Source organism: Ziziphus jujuba, chromosome 8 (assembly GCF_031755915.1).
Source record: "Ziziphus jujuba cultivar Dongzao chromosome 8, ASM3175591v1".
Taxonomy (NCBI): Eukaryota; Viridiplantae; Streptophyta; class Magnoliopsida; order Rosales; family Rhamnaceae; genus Ziziphus; species Ziziphus jujuba.
In genome coordinates, this window is record NC_083386.1 from 10,922,353 (window position 1) to 10,947,740 (window position 25,388).

The window sequence follows — 25,388 nt, forward strand, 5'->3', positions numbered from 1 at the left end:
GTATTTTTCTTACAAGTAAACTGGTAAATATAAGAATACCAGATAAAGTATTTTAATTTATAGTCCATCGTGAGTTAAATCCGGCCCTGTAAATATTTGTGTATATGGTAAATTAAACTCATCTCTTTACAGCAAAATAAAAACTGTGATAGGTTGACGATCGACACTTGATTATGCATCAAAGCGATAATTCAACTTACCAAATAAGCATTAAAAAATTAAACCAAATCAGAGATCCTCATGGTAAGAGACTACTCTCTCTCTCTCTCTCTCTCTCTCTATATATATATATATATATATATATATATGTATATATAGACACGAGTGTTACAGTAGAGAAGTCGCCATTGATTAGTGGGCGAAACACATCTCGCAATATGTTGTGAAATGTGCAACAAACAATTATATATCTCACAATATACACGATGTGTTTTATCCACCATTCAGTGGAGGATTTCTTCCGCAATAACACTTTTATATATGTATACATATTTATCATGTATTTACGTATCTACCAAAAATCAACTAATAAGTTTTATAGATTTAATGATATAATTACATATATGTATCATGTTTATTTCATTCATATATAATAATCGATAGCTAAATTTTTTATATCAATTTAAAATATATAATTAAACTGGATTAGACTGGACTATTTTAAATACGACTAGCCACCACTATGAAAAGCTTGAAATGACTGGATCTGTAGAAGCAAATGCCAGAAATTGAATATCATTTTCCAAGATAAACATTAGTTTTCTCATCAAAAGTTAATCCATGCCTCAATCTCATCACCCCATTGTGTATCACAACCAATGTAACAACGTTCCTAGATGCAGGACCTCCTCCATCACTTCAACCCAAAATGGCTTTCCAAATCCAAAATCAATTTGGTTGAAAAAACAACAACTGCATCTTGTAAAAGCAAAAGTCTCTGCTTTTTGATCTGATGATTCCAAGGCTATCATCATTAATGTTAATATCTTGCTTCTCCATTTCTCTACTAAACCATTCCTTTCCTTGCAAATTCTCCAAAGAAAATCCTCGTTTGTCGAATAACGAAACTGCTTCTCTGAATAGTCCAACCATTTCATGCAATTTATGATCATCAGGATTATCTACTTCTTCTGCTGTGTTCAGCGTCTTCATTCTCGGCCTCAAGTTCACTGCTTGACACAGAACTGAAGACTTTTATGAAGAAGATTCTGTTCTTGCCATCACTGCATGAGTGCTTCCAAATGAAAACATGTGATTGCCTCCACACGACACGCGTGGGGTTTGGAACTCGTTCAGTAGATTGGCTATTGGATTTCACATCGAACACGAATCTCCTCGTGGCGTGATTAGTTTCTTTGCACCATACTTTATCCATGAAATGTGTATTACTTGTGAGGCTAGTCATGTCTTTGGTGGAAGCAAAAGACGACGTAATAGAGATCATCAGCTGACATAATGTATATATGCTACCTATACACGTGTCGAGTATATTTTCTTATCCATTAATTATGTTTCGGTCTTGTGCTTTCCCTCTACATTTCTCCATCAAATTTTCTTTTAGCTTCTTTCTTCATTTTAAAACTCCTTGGAAGAGTTGCTAGCTAGTGGTGAAAATTGAGAAGAAGAGCTAATGCAACGGATGGGAAGTCAAAAGGTAGCCGTCGTATTAGATCATTTTCTGTTGTATATATCCTTGTCCATACCATATATTCCAAAGAGAAGGGAGAAGGACTCTCCAGAATCTCTGATTCTGCGATGCAATTTCTTAGTTTTTTGGTCTTCCATTCATATTTGACCATGGTGCTAGACGCTATGAACGAAGATTCAAATATAATTGGAAAAAATAAAGAACAAAAAATCATAATTCATGCATGGTGGAAGATTGAGCTACTGTTAATATCATCTATTAGCAACAAGTCTATACAAAAAAGTTGATTCTGTTTTTTTGTTGCTAATAGATGATATTAACAGTAGCTCAATATGAAAACTATTTTGCTAATATGATTGTTGCTAATAGATGATATTAACAGTAGCTCAATCTTCCACCATGCATGAATTATGATTTTTTGTTCTTTATTTTTTCCAATTATATTTGAATCTTCGTTCATAGCGTCTAGCACCATGGTCAAATATGAATGGAAGACCAAAAAACTAAGAAATTGCATCGCAGAATCAGAGATTCTGGAGAGTCCTTCTCCCTTCTCTTTGGAATATATGGAATGGAGGGATGACAATGATGCGGCCTCCATTGTATGTTGAGGTGATTTCAAAAGTTGAACATGTATGTAGAAATGTTCATCAAACAGCATTTGCTTCGGATAGTGGGAGTAATCTTCATTCTTTTTCTTGTCCTCCAATTGGCGGTCGTCTACCACAAGCTTCCGGTACTGAACCAATTCAGGCTACATCTCAGGAAATTATGGTTCAAGAAACTCAGTTTAGAGATCAAGTTGATGTTCGTGGGGGGGCCTGGACATCATTTAACATTCACGAAGGAGTTGATGTTGGAGGTGACTATGCTGAACGGTTTCCTAACGACGAGGAGTATGAGCAGTTGCATCATATTGATCATGATGAGAATTACAATGCAGCAGGGGATGATGTTGGTCATAATGATGTAGATTTTGATCATGAGTTGCCGGATAATGATAATGATATGCATCCTGAAATGAACAATGAAGGAGTTGATGATGTTAGGGTTCATCGTGCTACAAGTGACCACATATCATCGAGCAACAGAAGTGGTTCTATGGCCATATTTTCGTCAAAGTTCACTGGCTGTGAGAGCATAGTAGTTGGACAATTATTTCGCAACAAACGTGACCTACAGAATATATCCTTTGGCTTTCGGCATTGGAGATGGAGAGAACGAGCAAGCATATACATGGTTTTTCCAAAACCTGAAGGATGCCATCGGAGATTTTCCAGATTTGGTGTTTGTGAGTGATAGACACCCCGCTATTGAAAGGGCATTACGCAAAGTTTTTCCCAATGCATACCATGCGTTGTGCACGTACCATATAAGCAGAAATATTAAAGCAAATGGACATGCGAAAGATGAATCAATAATACAATGTTTCATGCTCGCAGCTAGTGCATATTTGGTTGAAGATTTTGAGTTTTATATGGGGCAAATTGAGGCAAAAAACAGTAGAGCTGCCCAGTACATTCGATCATGTGACCCTACAAGGTGGGCACGTTCTCTTTGTCCATGTAAAAGGTACACTATCATGACCACCAATATTGCAGAAAGCTTGAATGGCATTCTGCTAGATGCTAGAGAGATGCCAATAGTAGCATTAATAGAGCACATACGGGATTTACTGCAAAGGTGGTTTTATGAGCGACGTACTGCAGGTGCAAAATTGACAAAGCCTGTGACTGACCATATGGAAGAGCAACTCAAACTACGAAATTTGGAGTCCATCGGACTACGTGTGAAAGCCATTAATATGCATGAATTTCTTGTGGAAGGTGGGAGTTTGAGGGGTACAGTTAATCTCCAATCAAAAACATGCTCATGCAAAGTCTTCGATCTTGATCAATATCCTTGTGATCATTGTATTGCCGCTTGCAGAGATCGAAAAATTGCTCCTTATGGCATGTGTTCTCATTATTACACCACGGATGCATATCGTGCAGCTTATGCTGAGTCCATTTATCCTTTGTTAGATGAAAAACAGTGGCATGTCCCGGATGACGTGGCAAGTCGCATTGTTCTTCCACCAAGATGGACACGTAGGCGAGCCGGTAGACCAAGGATGCAACGCATACCATCCGAAGGTGAAGATGTTATTGGACGTAGATGTAGCCGATGCGGTGGTGTTGGACATTATAGGCAGAGATGTACGAATCCATTGTCTTATGCTTCGAATTAGAAAGTTTTAATTTAGTGTTATGGTTTAATATGTTTTGATAATTATTTCATATCTTTTTTTTTTTTTTTGAATTTAATCCTAAATGAAAAGATGCTTTCTGGAATTGATTTTCAATCTTTAGTTTACATATCATTTTATGAAATGTCCAAATGATTTTGAAAATAAAAACAAACATATATCAATTTTATTTTTATTTAAAATGGTTATTGATTTTAAATGTCACTACATTTTTTGTTAATTCCATCTTCATCTTATATAATATTTGTCTCCACTCCCAATTTTTTTTACCCTACTATTAACTTATATAATCTATTAGAAATTGATTTTCCAAGTGGAGGAAATTAGTTTCTAATAGGAGTAAAAATTATTCAACGATTTCCGCTTGGAGGAAATGTTTTCCAACAGGAGGAAAACTATTTCCGCTTGGAGGAAAATTTTTCCACCTGGCGGAAATTTATCAAGACGCTTCAATTTTTCTTCATATGGGATTTCCGACTGGAGGAACGTTTTTCCTCCATTTTTCCTCCAGTAGGAAAATTTTTCGGCCTATAGGAAATATTTCCGACAAGCGGAAAATTTTTTAAAATTTGCAATTGAGCTCTTAAGGCGTTTGTGCATAACGGAATTCTAATAAATAAACATGGCACATTCCCTATAAGGTCAATTACTTATCATTACATCAATACCACATTGTTATCTTTGTTAAATGAACATTATAAGCCACCATTATATTTACAATTAAAAGTCAAATATAATAAATAATATGCATCTATAAACATGAAAAAAGGAAAGAAAAAAGCATCACCACGCAGCTCATATGCTAAGTTCTTTGTTGTAAACCTCATATGCATACTTCTTCCTAAAGAACTCCATGTTATCTTGTGTGAATGTCAATGGTAATCTAGCATGTAAGAATTCGATGGTCTTGAGTGTAAATATGCCACAGTCCTCTAACTCTGATTTTGTGCATCTCTTGCCGACGGAAACCATTACATTTTTACCATTTCGATATTCCCAATCACCACTATCATTTTGTACCAATGTTCCATTGTATAAAACCGCAATTACAATGTCATCATCTTCCATTTGACTACAAAATTAAATGAATAACGTTAAACTAAATCAATAAATATATAAAATTTTGAATAATATTAAACAAACATATTAACTGTATTAAAAAAGTTGATTCTGTTTTTTTTTTCGGGCCAAATATAGCTTTTTCCTACTGGCGGAAAACTGGCGGAAAATTGGCGGAAAAGTGGCGGAAAACTGATGGAAAACTGGCGAAAAATTGGTGGAAAACTGGCGGAAAATTGGCGGAAAATTGGCGGAAATTTGCGAAAACTGACAAACTGGAGGAAATTGGCGGAAATTCATCTTTTTCGCCAAATTTCCTCCGTTTTTACTGTTTTTCGCGATTTTTCAGTTTTACACAAAATTTCTCCCATTTTCAAACCATATGCCACCTAAAGTATCTTTAAAATCACATAGAACATCTCATAAATCAATTTCTTGCATACCCATATCAAATAAAAAGCTTAAAAAACCCTAAACTAATAAAACTTACAAGAAAAAATAGAAAGAGAAAAAACAAAAAAAATACATATTTCCTTACTTTCATCTAATAAGAAAAAAGATAAAATTTTTACCTGATTTTAGTTTGAGATCTGAGAAAATACAAAAAAATGAGAGTGAGAGGCGACGAGATGCAAAGAGTTTAGAGAAACCCCACGAACAGTTTTGTATAAACCCCACCCCCACGAACGAACGGCTGTGTAGAAGAAAGGAAAGCTTTTATAGATAAGGGTACTTTAGTCCAAACGGGTAAAATATTGGTTAGTTTTTAAAAAAATAAAAAAATTTGCTATTTTTCTAAAATACAATTGTAAAATGGCTAGTTATCGAAAAAACCCCAAAATAAATTTTGTCATAGTTTGTAGTGTTCTTACAATATGAAAACTACGAATAGCCTTTAATTTTTATTTGCTTACTTTGTCTTACAAGGTGGGAAAGAGAAAAAAAATAAAAAATAAATAAAATAAAATAAAATAAAATAAATCAACAAACCAATGGAGTATTTCGCCCAACCAACATTCAACAATTTCATTCAGCCAATAATAATACTAATAATAATAACATTCAACTATTTTTGCTGGGAGACAGCCCTCTTCCCTCTGAATATTTATTTGGTTTTGGTACCTTCTTTTTCCAGCGGGAAAGCATAGTCTTGGGCTACCATAGCCCACAGACAAAAACTGTCCAAAATTAATAAACAAATGAACGTCCTAGGAATCACTTCCAAGTAATGTGTAAAACCAACTACAACACTGCGAATTCACAGGAGGTAAGAATTATACCAGCTACTTTCTAGTTTAGAAAACAAACAAGGTCAAAAAAGATTAAGAAAAAGAAAACGAAAAAAGACAATACAAACTGCTAGCTTAGCTTCATTTTTAACAAGGCAGCAAAGAGGCTGGAAAAATGTCTCCAGAGTAATGGATGCTAGCATTTATACTGATCCTGAGAACATCCGAAACGTATACATACACCCTTCCAAACATCAGCCAAAGATTGTATATAATGTGTTAAAACATCCTCCAAACAAAGATTCCCATAATTTCAAAACATATTTACGAAAGAGTCCCAAAATTGGGTGTGACAGTCACTTCCACCACCAGAACTGTCGAAACAAATATGTCCTCCTCATTCGAGTATTGTATGTCAAGAATGCTCGGGCCTTGACTGGGTCGGCATTTAAATACTCAAATGCATACATCTGTTTAGCCTCTTCCAAGCCATCAATCTCCATTACAGCCCTTAAGAGTTCAGAGGCATCAACAGAGCATTTGCTTCGCTCCATTGCATCAGCCAATCGCCTTATGCTTGATGCAACTGCTAACATTGCATCCTGAAGAGCCTCTGAACTACGTAGGCGTTTTGGAAGCTGCCTAAGTGGATGGACCAGAGGAGGTTCTTGACTACCATCTGGCATCTGGGGATACTCTGGTGGTCCAGTATATGACTCTGTTCCATCTGTCTCACTTAGGTCTTCCGAACTTGGAGAAACAAATGATGCAGAATCATCTTCATAATTCTTCATCTCATTTGCAATGTTTCCGTCTTTCAACTTGGCCCAACGACTAGGAGCTTGGTAATTTCCACAGACAATTTTTAGTTCATCGTACATCTCAATTTGTTTTCCTCGAAATCCTCTTGCATCAGGGTGTGCCTAATGAAATAAAATGAGAATCACATATTATTTCAGCAAACAGATCCATAAAATAATAAAGGAGAAAAAGAGAAAAAGAAGGAAGTAAAAAAAATTTTTAAAAAAAAAACAAAAAAAAGGAAAAAATAACAAAGAATAACTTCAACTCACCGCAATGTATCTCTTCCAAAGATCTTCATTATCACACTCAATCATCTTTGTATTTGGATTCCACCAGAAACCATCTTGACTTAGCATATCCTTCATGATCTTATACCTCTTCTTTATAGTCTTAAGACGATTAACAACTTTTTGATTATTCAAGTTCAGGTTAAAACGAGAGTTCACAGCGATACAGGCAGCAGTATATGCATTTTCATTAAAGCATTTGTCAATTTTATTTCCATTTTTAGCTTGAACAGCAAGGGCTTCAATTAAACACTTGTCCATTGCAATTGACCACACAACATTCCTTCCTTTGTGCTTCATATCCCTCCTCTGTCCATGCAGGTCATAATGATCCATTCCTAAATCTGTAAAGGATAATTATGTTAAGTGAAATAAAATCGGCAGGATGCCAAAAAATATATATACATATATATTTTTTTGTTATCTGATTTATTGTAGAACGTCAGAATTGTGCATTCAACAAACTAGACGATAGATGACTACAGAATTATCCAAGTGGACAGTACATATTCTCTAGTCTGGAAGGGGTTTAACATCATTCACATAAGTCATGGATGCCATGGAACATAAGCAACCCAGCATAATCATCTTTTCAAGTTTTGGTGATCATGCCAACTTTAGGGCTTAGATAGGTTGGGGTTGAGAGCATCTCTACAAAAAATTAACATTTTGTTTTAGTCGGTTCCAAATTTGGTGTACCCATTTCCAACCCACAAATTGTTATTTCAAATAAACAAGGTGACAAAAATGAACATTTTGAACCTTTTTTTCTTTTCTGGTCACAACCCTCGTAAATGTTCGCTTCGACTTGATTGATAAAAAAGAATGCTAGCAGGCTTCTAAAGTGAAAAGTCACACATGGCCATTATACCTATAATAAGAATATAAATAAAATTTCTTATACAATCATGTACTTCAAACGCTATGAAAATAGTGCGTCTACTTACAAAACTATCTCTGTCAGATTTAAATGGGAATAGTTTATACATAAACAGGTACAAATTAAGAATGCAGCCAGCTTTACCGCCAAATCCAGTATCAAGTACTAGTCTACTTTCACCTTAACAATGAGAGCATGAGAGCAATCATTTTTAGGGAAAAACCTACTAGTACTCAATAGATTGCTTTGTGTTAGTTAGTTCAACAGGTTGAGCTCATGTCTAATCTGGCTCTACTGCTTTATGCAGCCTTCTTCCTCTATGCCATTCTGCCTTAGAAGGTTTAACTGTTCTTCTAGTGCTGTTTTATGTTTTCACTTCACTACATCATAATTTTCCATTTTGTTTACTTGATGTGCAAAGCAGGCTGCTTTAAATAGATCCAAGTTCTGGTACATGGCCAGCAAGCTTCAGCTGCCTGTCTAATCCAGCCACCAACAAGTAAATTTCACCAGAAGCTGGGTGAGACTTGTCAGAGGCTGCAAACTGACAGATCGTCCTTTCCATTTCAACCAACTGGCCCAGGACATCTCTTTTCTACTCCAAGTTCCTTTGTAGTAGCCCGCATCCTCACAACCTCTTCTCATTGATTCACTTCAGCATACATGTTAACTAAAAGGTTGTATACCCACTGTTGTCCATGAAATTATATCCCAGGTAGGCATCTGAGGGAACAACAGCTCCACAGACTCCAGATTCCCTAGTCACACATACCCATCAATCATAGTGTTCCAAGAGCTAAAAATAATATCCTTGCACAACTCATATGACCAGCTCAGACATAAGCTGAAATCGTCATGGCCATAGCAAATGCATCTCTTTCAGGCATTTCATCGAATAACCTTCTGGATTCACTGATTCTACATAAATTTGAATAAGATTGAATCAGAGCAGTCTGTACAAACACATGAGAATCAAGCCCATACTTCCAAATGTGGCCATGTACAGCTTCTTCAAACCCAATTGAAGATGGTGATCTGCCGCCATTAATTACAGCCGAAAAGGTATACCTCGTAGGCTAAACCTTAACGCTCAAAATATTTACATAGTATTCTAGAGCTTGAATGGGGTAACCAAAACGAACAAGGCCACCAGTCATTGCATCATACACAAAAACATTAGGATTTTCCATTTGGATAAAGGCTAAAACTGCATAATCGATTCAGGAACAGGTGGAACAAGCCAAGATAAATTGGTCCACCAAGTAAGAGTTTGTGGTCTGCATTGGTCTTGGTCAAGGAGACACATACATATTCCAATTCCGTCAAACTCAAAGCATTTCAGAAACTTGCTTTGTCGAAGAATGTTTGTTCTTGCAAGATATCTGCAGCACTATCTCCACCCTTGCGCATATAAAGCAACTTTCGGGTAATTAAGTGAGGTGAGATTGTATCTCAGACTCCTGATCACCAGTAAAAGTCCAACAAACCACCGACCTAAATGTCCGACAACTTTAAAAAAACAACCACTGTCCGCATAAAATGTTAAGGCGAAAAACCAAATTCATTCTGCACTTCTCCTTCAAGTGTTTGCTCTCACGCTCTCATTGTTAAGTTAGAAGTGGACTAGAACTTCAATAGTGGATATAGCCAGTAAAGCTGGCTGCATTCTTAATTTGTAACTGTTAATCCATAAACTATTCCCATTTAAATCTAACAGAGACAGAGTTGTAAGTAGATGTGCTATCTTCATAGTGTTTAAACTACACGATTGTATATGTAAGGAATCTTTTTTAAATGTATAACAGCCATGACCAAGTTTTCATTTCAGAAGCCCGCTTAGCATTCTGGTTACAACAAGAAAAAGCAAAAAAGGTTGAAGATGTTCATTTTCGATTTTCAGTTTACTCAGGTTTGATAGTCTAAATACATTAAATCACCAAGCAAGGAGGTTAAAGAAACAGAGGGAAAAACAAAAACTAAAACAGAAAATAACTCATGCAGAACAATCTGAAAGCACCATCCACAGATCTTGAAAACAAATATAAAAATAAGTATATATAATAATTTGATAACAATTTACAGTACATTGTGCATGAACATGTAATCGATTTTGGTAAGCACAAACAAAAGGGCAACTAATCATAACAACCAAACAAATTACAGACTATCCTAATACCAAATCAAAACCCATAACCCAAACAAAATAATAATAGAAATCAAAATCAAAACTACGTCGAATTACCAGATTTTTTTTTTTTTTTTCTCAGCAAACCAAGCTTTCTCTTTTCTTTACTTGAAGTTCCCCTTTTCTATTCCCAACCACTACTCTTTTTGGAGCTTCATTCTTCAATCCCAATATCGAATTTGAAAGAGATTTAGGGAAAAATAGTACCCCTTGTGAAATTTGAAAAAGAAAAACAGAATTAGGTCAAAAGAAGATGGGGAGAAAAGGAAAGCAGCTAGAGAGTTGGGGTTGAAATGGTACGGAATATAGGTAGAAGAAATTTTGTGTGAGGGTGGGAGCTTAGGAAATCGGCCATGGAGGAGGATATAGAGAGAGAAAAAGTGAGAGAAGAGAGAAAGCAATGGCTCGGCAGTGACGGAATAAAAAAAAAAAAAAAAAAAAGGCGGTGGGGTCACTGAGGCCGGCGGTTAGTCGCTGAAGTGTGTAAAAAGGAGAGAGAGAGAGAGAGAGAGAGAGGCCAACAGGGGATTTCTGGAGAAAGATGCTTGAGAGAGGTTTTGGTTCTATTTGGTCGTTTTCCTATGTGTGCTGGCTTACCATTGTTGACCTTTTTTGGCCAATAAACTAATACCACGTGTGCACATCTTTTTAATTACATTTTTTTTAAAACTTTTTCGGAAGGGTAATTCACACTTGAACTCATTAAACTATTAACCATTTGATGCTAAGGGGTTTTTAATTAAAAACTGTTTTTTTTTTTTTTCTATTAACTTATTAAAGATAGGAAATTCTAAGACATGAACGTTTTTATGTTTGATGAATAAATAAAAAAAATATTAGAAAGTTATAAATTTTTATATCCTACAATCTAAGTAGTATGTGAATGTGCATCAAATGAAAAATAATATTTTAATATAATTGAGTTTCCGATCTAAATGATGATAAAATTTAAACGATACTCTTTTTATTGGAATTCAAATTCTTTAACAATCTGAATGTTAGTATATAAATCCAAGCCACATGTGGTTAAACATATATATGCAGATCTAGTTGAATTTGAAACCAAAAAAATAAATGAGTTAATATCCAATCAATAATAAAATGGCAACGCCATTAATAAATTCTAGTATTAATATGAGCTCTCCATATAAATTTTAACCTCGCATTTCAAAATGGATGTTAAAATGTTAATGTCAAATTTTCACATGTTTATTATATTGTTATTGAACTTTAATGGATACAATTGTTAAATTTTAACAGTATCATTTTTCTGATGTTTTATTTAATACAAAAAATGAAAATACCAGACTATAGTATCATTTATTAAATATGAAAAAGGTTGCTTCAATATTGCATTGCATACGGTTGTAAATAAATTTTAGGAAGAGATTAATAAAATCTTTTTAAATTATGTATTTTGGAAGAATAACAGTTAGCAGACTTTCTTGAGCAAACTATAGTTTAGATTGTAGTTTTGGAGTTCATGGTTTTTCATTTTTTTTTTTTTTTTTTTAAAAGGTTCATGTTAAATGTTAAAATCTTTATGTTTGTCGGTTGGTATAAAGGTTTGTTTCCCTTTAAAAGGTTAATGAGCAAATGCTATTTTACTTTGGGCCATGACCACCGTTTAAAAATATTTATATATAAAAAATATAAAAATAAAATAAAAAAAAAAATAAAATTTTTAAAAAAAAAAAAAAAACAACACGTTACACTCTAATAGGAGGATGTTTAGTAAAGATGCAAAAGGTAATGCAAAATATAGTATCATTTACAAAAATGTTAATCTTTACAAAACTAATAGGAGGTAAACCTAAAATTCCAATCTTTAAAAAACCAATAGAAGGATGTTTCATTTATTTGACAAGCGCACACTAACTTTTAAGTATTCTCTAAGTTATCTAATTTCATTTTAACCTAAAAAATTGACCTTTTAGGAAGATTGCAAAAGAAAGGCACAAATAAAAAAATGATCCGACCTGCCGGATTCGAACCAGCGACCTAAGGATACCCGTCAGGTTTTAACCCACTACAGTCCTCCGCTCTACCAACTGAGCTAAGGTCGGTTTGTGGTTTGTGTTTGGGAAAATATTTTCTGAATAATTTCTAAACCTTCTCTTTTAGAAATTATATATTCTTTGCCATTGTTAATTGATGATATAGATATTTGCATGCTCTTTTATTTGAAATTGCATTTTTACGAAATGATATTTGAAGTTTGTGCTTCTTGAAGGCTTACATGAAAACAATTTTGTTACCATTTTGGTACATAAATGTCAAGTTAGATACTCAATAGCGAATGACTAATAAATAATTTTACCGTGATTGGTAAATGGCTACTTCTATTTGAAATTACATTTTTACGAAATGAAATTTGAAGTTCGTGCTTCTTGAAACCTTACACGAAAACAATTTTCTTAACATTTTGGTACATAAAAGTCAAGTTAAATATTTAACAGCAAATGATTAGTAGATAATTTTATCACGATTAGTAAATGACCAACAATTTTAAGAATATGTTTTTCCTTTTAATAGTGGGATACATAGGATTTGTTTTTATTATCAAAATAGTGGGATAGAATGGAGACCAAAAAAAAAAAAAAGAAAAAAAGAAAAAAAAAGTGGGATAGAATTGCACTCCCATATAGATTGTTTTTTCTCTTTGGTGAATACTCCCATATTGATTCATTGAACAACACAGATACATTCAATCAAATTAATTAATATACTCTTAGTCCATTATGTGCCTCAAACAAAAAATATGTTAGCTAACAATGATATACATTTAAATAAAAATAAAAATTTTATGAATGGATGACAAAACTTAAGTACATGTTTCTCTTTTCCGAATTTTAATCTAATAAATTATTTCATTAAGTAATTAAAAAAAATCATTAAGAACATATCTTTAAGTAAATTAAAGTTTTTAAAATAAGGCAAACTTTTAATTTTAATCAATTTATTAAAAGTAAGGATATCTTAGGAATTTAAGAAAATTAATAGATTGCTCTGAAGGAAATTTATTTTTATAATGAACTTCACAATTTTATTTTATTTATTTACTTTATAAGTCATATAATTATAAAACTTTAAAGAAGTTCCATGTAAAACTTGTTTTAAGAAAATTTGCAAGGAAGAATCAAACCCAACTTTATATCTTTTATTTCAGAAAGCTAATATTAGGCATTTCACCAAAAAGAAAAGAAATGAAACCTAATTAGGCAGAATTACCTTTTATGAAGAGAGAGAGGAGAATAAAAATGGTGATCCAAGTTGTTTTTTTTATTTTTATTTTATTTGGGTAATAAATGGTGATCCAAGTTGCAAGCTCTAACTCTGAAGCATACCCAGCTGAATCATGGAAGTTTTATAACAATAAAATGACCAAAAAACCCAAGTCTATCAAATTTAATATGCATTCTATTGGGTAGGTGGATGGTATTATCGTCATTTAGGACATCTAAAACTGTGGTCTATCTATCCTATCTGAATCACATCCACGTCAGGAAAGACAGAAACAGAGAAAGTGACTCCCGGAAAAGTGTGGAAACATAGAAAAAAAAAAAAAAAAACTGGATGCAAAAACAGCTAGAAAATCATATCAAAAAGATAAGGAAAAGATAAAAAATGACATTTTGGATTGCATTGTTGCTCCCCATTTTCAACCCAAACTCGCATATTGGAACTTGAAGTTTTGTAAACCCATATGCTTCCAGAGTTTTAAGCGCAACAAGGTACGGACTTATCTTCTATGTATTTATGTTGGTTTCTATTTTTTTTTTTTTTAAAATTTTTTTTGGGAACTTTGCTTGAGAATGTCAAATGGGTTTGTTTTCTTTTTGGATTTAGGTTGAAATGCATTGCAAAAAATTGGAATTTAATTAGGAGTTTTGTCGGCTTTGATTTCTTATGGTGGATCTGTTCTATTTTATAGACGATATGCTGCTTTTATTTGATTTTATTAGGAAGCAAGAGCAATGAAATATTAATTCTCAAGGAGATTAGCAAGCTTTATTGGGTATTAAATGAAGATTAATGGATGGTTCATGTTTAATTTGGAAGCAATAGATGGATTATTGAATCATGATGTGCTGCTTAATTTCAAAATTGTTTGGTTAGAAATGATTGATATGGGTTTAGGTTGGAGTTTGATTGTGAAGATTTTAGCGAAGCTTTTGTTTGAATTAGGGAGATGAAATATAGACTTTGTAATTTTTGGGTCAGCTTCCTTGTTGATATCTTGGCTCATATGTCAAAGTAGGAGATGCTGTTTTACATTTGTTATTTTGGTTCTGTGTGTAAATAGTTGATACTTCTGCTCGGTTGTCAAAGTGGGAACTCTTTTCAGACACTTAAGGAGAGTTATGTAGAAGATGACCATGAAATGGGTGTTTGCTTTGGAGGTCAGACAAAAATTCAATTGTATATGACTACTTTTGGAGGTTGGAGAATTCTGTTCTTCACAAACAAATGATACTGAATGAAGTACAACATAGTGTGCTCATGTAGAAAATGGAAATGCTATAGACATTTCTGTGGGGGAATATAATTTCCCATCCTCAGTTTTATATGTCAAAGAATATGGATTGAATGCAAAGCAGCTAGAGAATTTTTTATTTTTATTTTTTTTTTGGAAAAAAAAGAAGAGGAAAAGAGACTTAGATTAGTTTAGAGACTATGAAATTCAAACAAGAGCAGTTATACTTCCATATGAAACTTGTTTTTGTTTTTTGTTTTGGAAAAATTCCATAAAACTTGAGAAAGTATATATTGGGTAAAATTATAACCTATGGAAGTTGAGAAAATAAAGATTTAGTATAATTCATGTTTGACTTAATTATTATTGAAATATAGATGTATTCAGATGGAGCAGAATGTTAATACATTTCCCAAGAAGAGAATTTTGAGATGTCTCATATTTTGGTAGGCAATCATACTCATTTTTTCCGGTTTTGCATGTGTCCATTTTTTGAAGCCTAAGATTCTAGTTTCATTTGGAATTTGGATGGAAATTTGGTTAAATGCAATTATGGTATGGTGGAAGTTTAAGTGTATTGCTAAACAACTATAGATATAAATTAGTAAAGTACATGAAGACAAGGAAGTTAAAAAGGAAATATTGTAATTATCTTATACATATGTTTTCAATGTTCATCTATTTTTCAAAAATAATTAGACCAAGAAAAGTATTTCTGCTTTCAGAAAAAGCTGTCAGAGATGGTGGAGGCACCACTTTCCTTGTTCTTTTCCTTTTCTTATGCAAGTAGTGGAGTCATTTTTTTCTGATGAATTCTAAATAAATTTAAGTCTCAGAAGGTGCTATTAGTTTTCCTTTTTGGACATAAGACAAATTGAAGATGCTATCAGTTTGAACATTGCAATTGCTTGCCCATAGTTGCTGTTAAACCTGCTCTCAATTCAGGTATCCTGCAAAAACTTATAAAAGTTGGGAAATTTTAAATAAGCCAAAACTAATACATGCCGAATAGAGCAGTTGATATTTTAAGCTGGATCTAAGGATGTCAATTGCATTTTCCTATCTTGGACATTATATGAAAAATTTGAGAAGATGTGGTTTTTTTCCTATCTATGTATTGTATGAATGCTGAAATTACTGATGCTTTTTCTTCCTGGTTTCTGTCTTTTCTATCTGTTTGTGGAACAGAGCTATTTATGCTAACACTGTTCTTTGGGACCTTGCTGTATTCCAGGGGCTATATCTGTTACTGTTAGTCAAAGTTTTGGGAGGTATATCGGAAAGGAAACACTAGTTGACAATTATTATGTGATTGTGGAAGGAGAATGATCATCCATGCTGGAGATAATGGAGGTGAATACTAGAAATTCCCATTCCAAGGAAAAGCGACCTTTGGATCAATCTAAATCAAACAATCAAGGAAAAAAGACTGCAGGAAAAGAAGTAAATACTTCTGTATTTGTCAATTATGGTATGTTTATACAACACTGATGTTAGAGATGTAATACTAATGGGGTGGAGATAATTCAATAACTGTATAAGCTTACGATCAATTAGTTAAAACCTAAACCTGTTAACTATTGCAACTCTAGTTTTACAAATTTTTGGCTGCATTATGACTTTTTTCACTGGTTTTGATGTGTGTTTTATACATATAAGCAATCTTTTCTTGTTACTATTGGAAGGCTGCTGAGATATTTACGAGCCTATCGGCCAAGCACTATCTTTTTAATCATTTTGGCCTACTAGCAGCATTGTGTGACCCAAAAGAAAGTCCTTTGTTTTTGTTCTTTTGTCAACATGTAATGAATGGGTAATCCAAATTTAGTTCTTTAAAGCATAATCTAGATTTTTTGTCATGTAGCTGCTATTGATTGGCATGAGCGTAGAAGGAAGTGGGTTGGCGATCAATCTCAACGAGGTCAAAGAATGGCAAAGGATCCAATCATAAGGTATATCCTCTGCATAAAATTCTTTATCTTTGAAAGAGATTACTCGTTATAGTCATGGTTGAAGATTTTATACCATTTATGTGTGCTTTGAAATGATGGATTCATATTATTTAATGCAAATGGCACCCCATGAAAATGCTCTAATTACTGGTGAAGCTAGAAGATTTTAGGTTACATTAAAATAAACATTTGTTAATCTGTATATCTAAATTTTGCCAACAATGTTATTTTATATAAATGACATATTTTTATAATATTATTGGAGAAAATAGTGCTGTAGTTGGAGTTCCAAGTCCTTTTTGTTTATGCATTTTGATTCAAAGGCTAAAAGGAAACATAGCACCAATGTTTTCAATGTCTGGTAACTTGCTTAGAAGATAGGTTTGTTGTTGGCTGCTGATGAATTGATGAATGGTGTGCTATGCATCTGTTCTGTGAATAAAGATTAATATGTTACATTGAGGTTCCACCCAACAAGGGGTTGTGCAATCAATCAATAAATATGCATCCATTTTAAGTTAAAAGTATTTGCTTGCTCTTCTTCTTAAAGCCTAAGTAAATGGTTATCCAGTAGCATGCAATGAGGCAATTTTCACAATGATAAAATGGGTTACTTGCAACATTTTGTCTTCTAATTCCTAAAACTATAGCACAGTTTTCACTTTGCCCCTTAAACTACAAATACCTTCCCATTACGCTCTAAACAATGTTAACTGCCTAATTATTCTAAGCATATACTTTCATTCAACAATTTTATGAAAGTTACGAAGGCGCACCTCAATAGAGGAACTTTCACATTTCGTTCTTAGGTGATCTCATGGCTAATTTATCATTGAAAAGTTCAGATCGTTTATTGAGTTAATAATATCGCTAACATAAGTTTGTATACCTTCAATTATCTTTTGCACTAAAATGTCCAATAAAATTAGAGTCTCTATCCATTTATTTCTGTTTACTTACTCATATAAGATTTGGAAGATAATGCAAAATTTATGTTTTGCAGCTGGACAACTGCATACGAAGATTTGCTCTCGACTAATGAGCCTTTTTCCGAGCCAATCCCTTTACCTGTAAGCTTCTCATATTAGAATTGTTTCTCTTTCAGACTATTATTGATTAAAAAAGCTTTGTAGTTTATGAAAAGAGAATTCAACTGCAGTCTAATTATATGTCTGGAGGTCCAGATATTGTTATGATCAAAATGAAAATTGGAGTTTGATGAATCTATAGGTTAATACTGAAAGACTTGATGTATGAAAATGAAATGATTTATTGTAGTCTTTAAAACCCGTAAAGTTAAAAATTATAATTTTTCCCACTTGGGCAATACTGATTATAACAATTTCAAATTTTAAGAAAAGTTTTTGCTATCGAATCTTTTGTTTGGATTGTAACAATGTCACTAAATGCTTTATTGAGATCAATTTCAACAAGTAGAGAGAAAGAGAGGGAGAAAAATGTAATTGTCACTTCTGTTATGTGCATTTCAATACAATTTTTTCTTTTTAGGGTAATAATTTCAATAGAATCCTTTGTAGTTTCATACAGGATCAACATTTGATGATTTCTTTGTTTCAAACATTTTCTCAGTTTTACAAGTTGAATTGATTGGTGTTTTATGTGCAGGAAATGGTGGATTTTTTAGTTGATATTTGGCACGATGAGGGACTTTTTGATTAGATAGCTGGTCTTAGTGGTCAATTGGTAGAGAGATGACTAATCAAAGGTGGAGAATTCTTAAAAACCTTTTAGGATCCATAATCATTGGCTGATTCTTCAATTAACTTATCACATGAGATAGAAAAATTCAGCACTCGAAAATTTACTACAAAAAAACCAACCTTTATCATTGTTATTATTATTACTATTTCTATTACTATTATTATTATTAAAGAATTCCTTGGATCTTTTTCAGTTGTAGAAACTTTCATGTCAAAACAACAAAACTTTAATTTGTAGAATATATTTATATATTATATTTATATTAATGCATCCCATGATGTGTCAAATTATCATTGTAGTATTCTAATTATAGTATCTTTTTTTTTTTTGTGTGTGTGTGTGTGTTTGTATTTATTTATTCATGGTTCTATGGAAGAACATGCAGATTTACAATGGAAAAAAAATGTCTCGAGTGTTTTATGTCATTTTTACTGGTTGTCTTTAACTTTATTCAACATCATACCTAGTTACAGAAGGTAAACTTGGGTGCTAAATGGTATATTTGGAACATATAACTGGATAAGAAAATGAGGAGGAATAAGTAGAGGAGGTTTCATTTTTCATTGTTTCTTAGATATGGACCATTTTCATTTTCCTCTTTATTTTCTTTTGGACAACTAGAAGATATTAGATGTATGATAGCATTAGAGTTTCTTTCGGCTGTGACAATGAAAATAAAAAAAAAAAAAGGGTAAAAACAGGAATATCGTATGGCAATTCACCTGCTATAGAATAAAATTGATTTAAAAAATGAACAAAATATTGTTTTGCTTTTTATCAAATTTTATTCCCGAGGAATATTAAAGTGCAAGTTTATCTTGAGCCTTCGCCTTGCCAAATGGGGTCTAGGCATCACACATTTTTATGTCTTTTTTACGCTTAATAAAGGAAAGAAAAATGCATTGTCTCATTTTATATCATCATATAACTATTGTCAATTGACGATTAAAGAAGTTTTCTTTAGACATATATTAAATTTGGAGAGGATGAATTTTTTTTATTTTTTATTTTTTAAAATAAAACTAGCTATAAGATTAAACAAAAGACCAAAAAATGTAAAAATAAAAAAGCTATAAAATTAAAGAATGGAAATACAAAAAAAAAAAGTTCAAAATGTTGATAAACGTTTTTCTTTTTTCTTTTTTCCATTATAGATGCTATCACAGTACTCATTTATATTATACATGTGTACATTATATTTGAAAAAATAAAAAATCAGAAAACATAAACAATAATGGATTGAACCTAGATTTAAAATGGAAAAAAAAGGATTAAAGTACAAATTTGCTGGAAAAAAGTTTCAATTTAAAAAAAAATAAAGATAAATTTTATTTACATCTTTTTTCAGTTTTATTATTATCTTATTTAAATTGCACATTTTTTTAAAAAATCATTATTAATTTCACTTTAGTTTTCTATGCATGTCAAAACAGACTTTTGTTATTTTTTATCAATTTTGGTTAAAAGACTCCCAAAAAAAAAAATCTATATTTTATAATTAAATAACATTATAAAAATATCATTTTAATTTTTAATTATTAAGATTAATTGAACTAATAAAAATCAACACAAACAGTCAGATTATCTTTTTTAATAGTTTTATAAAATTAAAAAGAAGTAAGTGATGATTTTTACAAATAATTGTATAAATAAAATAATGACTGAATTCAAAAAATAAAAATGAAAATTTTCTAAAAATAAAAATAATCATAATAATAATAAAGGAATAATTTGAAGTTAAAAATTGAACTAAAAATTGACATAGAAATGTCACCGTTGACTGATAGCCACCACCCGCGGATTGCCGCTTTCCCTTTTTCCCTCTCCTCCGGTTGAAACAATAAGAAAAGTTGGTCTCTGCAAAACAATTACGCGCTTACATCCTAAGCACTTGGTTTTCCTTTTCCATATTCTCTCACCCTTTCTTTTCTTTTTTACTCATTTATCTTCTTCTTTTTTGTTTGTTTGTTTCTTGGGAATTTTTTCCATTGGAAATTGAAAGAGGAGGGGGGGGAAATGGACAAATTTAAGAGCATGTTAAAACCCAAGCCCGCTCCACAGGAGCAATTGAGGGATTGGCAAAGACGGCTACGCCAAGAGTGCCGCAACATCGAACGCCAAATCAGAGGCAATGCTCTTTTTCTTCTTATTCTTCTCATTCTTCATTTTTCCATGATAATTTTTTTTTTTTTTGGTGTAAATTTTTTGCTTCTGGGTTTCTTTCAGTTGGTTGAAAATTGTAAATTTTTTCATTTATTTATTTATTTATTTTTTGGGTGACATGGGTTTTGTCTGATTATACTTAACAAAGATCTGGTTTTTGTTTCTTAGATGTTCAGAGAGAGGAAAAGGGTGTACAGAAGGCCATTAGGGAAGCTGCCAAGAGAAATGACATGGGCTCAGCAAAGGTATCACAGAATTCTCTATCTAAAACTATGCAATTAGTTCTGGATTGCTAGAATGTCATTGTTTTCTTTTTTAAAATAGTGGTTATAGAAGTTCATTGATGCAAAAAAGGGACTTAAAGATTACTTATGGATTTTTAGGGAATGAGTTTTTTTTTTTTTTTTTTTAGACTTCTCTTCGTAGGATTAATTTTTAGGAAATGAGTTTTTTTTAGACTTCTCTTTGTAGGATTAATAACTATGTCTATATAGTTTTCTTTTCCTTTTTATCTACTTTATGGTTGTGACCTTGTGGCTTTTAGTAAATTAAAGATGTACATCTTACTTTGCAACTTGTTGGATAGAAAACTTATAGCCTTCTTGCGGGAGTAAGTTAAATGTAATCTTACTTTTAGTGGTTTGGCTATTTGATTTAGCCTGTTTTTGTGAATTAAATTCAGGCACTTGCCAAGGAAATTGTGATGTCAAGAAAAGCTGTAAATCGTCTTCATGAAAATAAGGCCCAACTTAATTCAATATCCATGCACCTTGGAGAAAGTGTTGGTATGGCACTTCACACATCTGATATCTAAATTTTATGCAAACATATATATGATTACATTTCTGACATTGTTAAACCAATGTAATAATTTCTGTATTTTGTAGTTACTAGTTTCTCCTAAAATAGATAGATTTTAGTATTTTCGGATCTTAAAGGAAATGGTAACATAGGAAAAGTAGAGATATTAATTAGCATGTCACAGCAATTCATGTTATTCATGCAAGAGAAATATAGGCCTTTCCAGGTTTAATTTTGTTTTAATTTGGTACTTTAAGAATGTGTACTGTCTCTTTGGTTAGACTTACTGATATTCTTTTGTTAGACTTACTGATATTATTCAAATTAGTTTAGGATCATATGCATTGTTTCTACTACTGGCAAGTTGATGCAGGGAACTTTTCATTTTAGTTCTTAGCAATTGGCAAGAATGTAGATTTCAACCAAAAAGTGTGGGGCACTGAAGTTACAAATAAGATTAATTTTCTATAGAAATTATTTACTTTAGTGATTTGCAAAAGTTGATTATATTTTCTTTGTTTCCCTCCAATTCAGAAGAGAATTTAGAAACAAATGATGAAGTAAAAAGGAGGAAAGAAAAAAGGAAAATTGTTTTTATCAGAAAACTTGATAATCATATCAGACAAAAAATTAGACAGTAAACTACCAGAGGGGGTAAGGGAAGGCAATTATGGATTAACTATGAGAAAAGAGAACCCAGTTTGCATGTTTTCATGTATTTCTTTGGGTTGGTTGTGGATAAATTGATGGGAAATTGGAGATCACGTAATTAATGATGCTTTAAAGTTTTATTGTATCCCAGAAAAAGTCTTGAGGAGTGAAGACCTTTGAGTGTTTACTTAAGCAATTTCAGAAACTACAAATAAAGTATAAACTTTGTTTGGATCTATTATTAACAAGGTGCTGGAAAGGAAAATTCATGGCCATTTTGTGCATTATGATTTATGGGCATGGTCTTTTCCGTTGTTGGTATTAAAAAAAAAGCTATTAACTTCTCCTTCCATAAGGTGGTGCTTAATATTGTAATGTTGGCATGGGAGTGCAGCTATTGCCCGTACTGTTGGTCATCTCTCAAAGAGTGCAGAGGTCATGAAACTTGTCAATAACCTTATGAAAGCTCCAGAAATGGCTGTCACAATGCAAGAGTTTAGCAAAGAAATGACCAAGGTAATATTATTTCTTGGTGATTCCCATTTCATCTATAATTTTCCCCTATTCTTTTCTTCCCAATCCTCTCCCACCTTTATTGTGGATTCTGTGACTGAACATGACATCTATGGAGTTGATGTTTGGAAATAGTAGATCCTTACCGGTAGAAGCTCAGCTGTGTTTGTACTGCAAAATGTTGATTGTTTTCAACTTCTTTAAGCAATCACAACTTCTTTATGCATCGAATATTGTTCATATTCTTTCAAATATGTAGCCAAAATGAATCTCCCTATTTTTAGACCATTCTTGATTTTCTTTTAGTTGAAGACAAAATACCGCTGTTAAAGATCCTTAGCTTCAGGTTATTCATTATGCTGCGTCTTAGATTCTTTACCAATACATAGCATTTTATATTCTTTGTGATCTTTTGATTTGTGTCTTAGATTCTTTACTAATACATAGCTTTTTAATATTCTTTGTGATCTTTTGATTTGATACTTTTCTTTTACAGGCAGGAGTGATTGAAGAAGTTGTAAATGATGCTGTTGATACAGCATTGGATGCAGAAGATATTGAAGAGGAAACTGAAGAAGAAGTTGATAAGGTCCTGACTGAAATAGCTGGTGAGACAGCTGCACAACTTCCAGAAGCTGTCAGGAAAGAGAGGACAAAGTTACCTGCTCAGACAGCTAGTACTTCAAGAGAAGTGCGTAACATGACTTCTTTTCGAACTTCTTGGCATGAATTTTGAAAGAAGCAAGGAACTAAGTTTAGTTATTTGTTTTTACAGGAAGAAGCTATAGCGGAGGGTGTAGACGATGAGGAAGAAATGGAAGAGTTAAGGGCAAGACTTGCTAACGTAAGATCGTAGATTTTTCCCTATATGTATGTTGCTTATTTCCTTGGTATGGAGTAGAATGAGTTTGTTTATGATGATTATAACCAATAGATCTGTTAGAGATTGCAGACACAAAAAGAAGGAAAATAAGTCAAATGTATCGAATGCCATATTTATATTCTTATAATATCCTTACCATGCAATTGGCAACTCTCCAATTGAATATTCTATTATTTAGCAAACGAGAATATTGTTACAGGGTTTGGAGGAGAATAAAGAAATCATTTAGAACATAGGGGTAAAATGGGAGTATGGTAGGAGGGGGGGTGACTATGGCAGGGGTTGTCTTCTTATGTATGGAAACTTGTGATTTCTTTCTAAAGCATCAAATTGTGCCATAATGATGACACATATTAAAGTGTGAATTAGGAGAAAAACTTACATAGAACAATTATACTATAGTGATTTGTACAATGGTCCAGGTCAGTAATCATGGGTAACGTAAATCCCATTATCTATGGTTACGTACAATATCAAAATGAAGCATGTAGGTGTTAGTGTTCGATTATAATGGTATGTTGCACCAGATATAATAGTTGTATATAAAATTTTTATTTTTCTAGCGTTAAGCATTGCATTCTAAAGAATCGCGACAAATATCAGAGTTAGAACTTGTTTGGAGGTAGAGTGTGCATAATTTCATTTGATAACTTTGGTGGTTGAACTTAGAAAGCCTGTCTTTGGTCAAGGTAATGAAGATAGTGAAGATATATGCTTAATTTAGTGTAATTATTTGGTGCAATAGGAGGCAAAAGAGCATCTCCAATTCATTGTCCATATGTCATATATCCTCTCTACTTTAGGAGTTCGAATTTTTTTGGGTCCTTTTTTTTACTATCAATCCCTCCATAAAGTGCAAATTGTTTTTACTGTTTTTTTGGTGAATGCAAGTTCTTTCTTCCTGTTTGGTAAATGGAGAGAAAATATATATTTTCAGTTTCCATTTCAATACTTGTAATAAGTTTCTACGCATCAACAGCAATGTCGGTTTGGATAATTTGGATTTGAAGCTGCTAGAGATGTTGAGGTGCCATTGAGTATTTTATTTGGAATTGGATTTGTTTGTCAAAGGCCAAATGATTGATGTTTTTAGGGGGGAAAAAGGAATATGATTGGAAAAAATATGACACCATTTCTTTCTTAAATATTTCAATACGGCAAGGTTCCAATGGACATATTAATTATCACAAGTTTAAGAAAATTAGTGTGTGGTACAATATATATATATATATGTGTGTGTGTGTGTGTGACTAAAATTAAAGATCTTTTTATTATTATTTTGTGTGTGTGTGTGTGTGTGTGACTAAAATTAAAGATCTTTTTATTATTATTTTTTGTAAGGAAAAGAAATAGATATGTATATTTGTTCTCCCTTGCAAGGAGGGTGGGAAGCTACAATGTTTGCACGTGTTGTTTTGCTATCAACTTGTTATTGTTTCGTTTTCTGCTCAACCAATATTTATCTTCTTTCACTTAAATGCACATATATATATATATATATATATATATATATTTTTTTTTTTTTCCTGTAAAAAAAAAAAAAAAAAAAACAACTTTTATCTGAAGGGAAAATAAAGGCACCTTAACAAAAATCTCAATGGTAATCACGTTCACAACGCATCGCCTTCATCATTAATAATAGGAGAAGTGTCCATACTACCCAAAAAAAAAAAAAAAAAAATTGGAAAAGTGTCTATGCTTAGATTTTCTCTAGCAAAGAATCCAGTATACTTATTTTTGATATATATATATAAGAGATATATTTTGGATACCGGTTATAATTTTATTTGTAACAGCATATATCACTTACTATTCCTAATTTTTTCATTTTTCACATTGGAGATGGTGATTAGAATTCTGATAGTAATGGTTTTATAAACATATAT

The 25,388-nt window shown here is 32.4% G+C and overlaps 3 protein-coding genes, 1 long non-coding RNA gene and 1 other non-coding gene across 5 annotated transcripts; 2 read left to right on the top strand and 3 right to left on the bottom strand.

Moving 5' to 3' along the window:
* Nucleotides 1–4,533: 4,533 nt before the first annotated feature.
* On the bottom strand, nt 4,534–5,621 carry LOC132805129 (uncharacterized). The gene is made up of 2 exons (XR_009640493.1): nt 5,528–5,621; nt 4,534–4,968 (listed from the first exon to the last, which is right to left on the bottom strand). It is a non-coding gene; the product is annotated as an uncharacterized LOC132805129 (long non-coding RNA).
* Nucleotides 5,622–6,303: 682 nt separating this feature from the next.
* Nucleotides 6,304–7,611, bottom strand: LOC107413378 (uncharacterized). Its single transcript, XM_016021321.3, has 2 exons — nt 7,258–7,611; nt 6,304–7,107 (listed from the first exon to the last, which is right to left on the bottom strand). The coding sequence occupies exons 1-2, from the start codon at nt 7,609–7,611 to the stop codon at nt 6,541–6,543; spliced, it is 921 nt and encodes a 306-aa protein (XP_015876807.1). The 3' UTR covers nt 6,304–6,540.
* Nucleotides 7,612–12,313: 4,702 nt separating this feature from the next.
* TRNAY-GUA (transfer RNA tyrosine (anticodon GUA)) lies at nt 12,314–12,406 on the bottom strand. The gene is made up of 2 exons: nt 12,370–12,406; nt 12,314–12,349 (listed from the first exon to the last, which is right to left on the bottom strand). It is a non-coding gene; the product is annotated as a tRNA-Tyr (tRNA).
* Nucleotides 12,407–13,844: 1,438 nt separating this feature from the next.
* LOC107413369 (uncharacterized) lies at nt 13,845–18,761 on the top strand. Its single transcript, XM_016021302.4, has 5 exons — nt 13,845–14,074; nt 16,052–16,288; nt 16,682–16,769; nt 17,773–17,839; nt 18,396–18,761. The coding sequence occupies exons 2-5, from the start codon at nt 16,153–16,155 to the stop codon at nt 18,447–18,449; spliced, it is 345 nt and encodes a 114-aa protein (XP_015876788.1). The 5' UTR covers nt 13,845–14,074; nt 16,052–16,152; the 3' UTR covers nt 18,450–18,761.
* A 1,485-nt stretch (nt 18,762–20,246) lies between these two features.
* On the top strand, nt 20,247–23,675 carry LOC107413201 (vacuolar protein sorting-associated protein 24 homolog 1). The gene is made up of 6 exons (XM_016021090.4): nt 20,247–20,619; nt 20,823–20,899; nt 21,337–21,439; nt 22,501–22,622; nt 23,116–23,310; nt 23,395–23,675. Exons 1-6 carry the CDS (start codon nt 20,508–20,510, stop codon nt 23,473–23,475), a joined length of 690 nt encoding a protein of 229 aa, XP_015876576.1. The 5' UTR covers nt 20,247–20,507; the 3' UTR covers nt 23,476–23,675.
* Nucleotides 23,676–25,388: the final 1,713 nt, after the last annotated feature.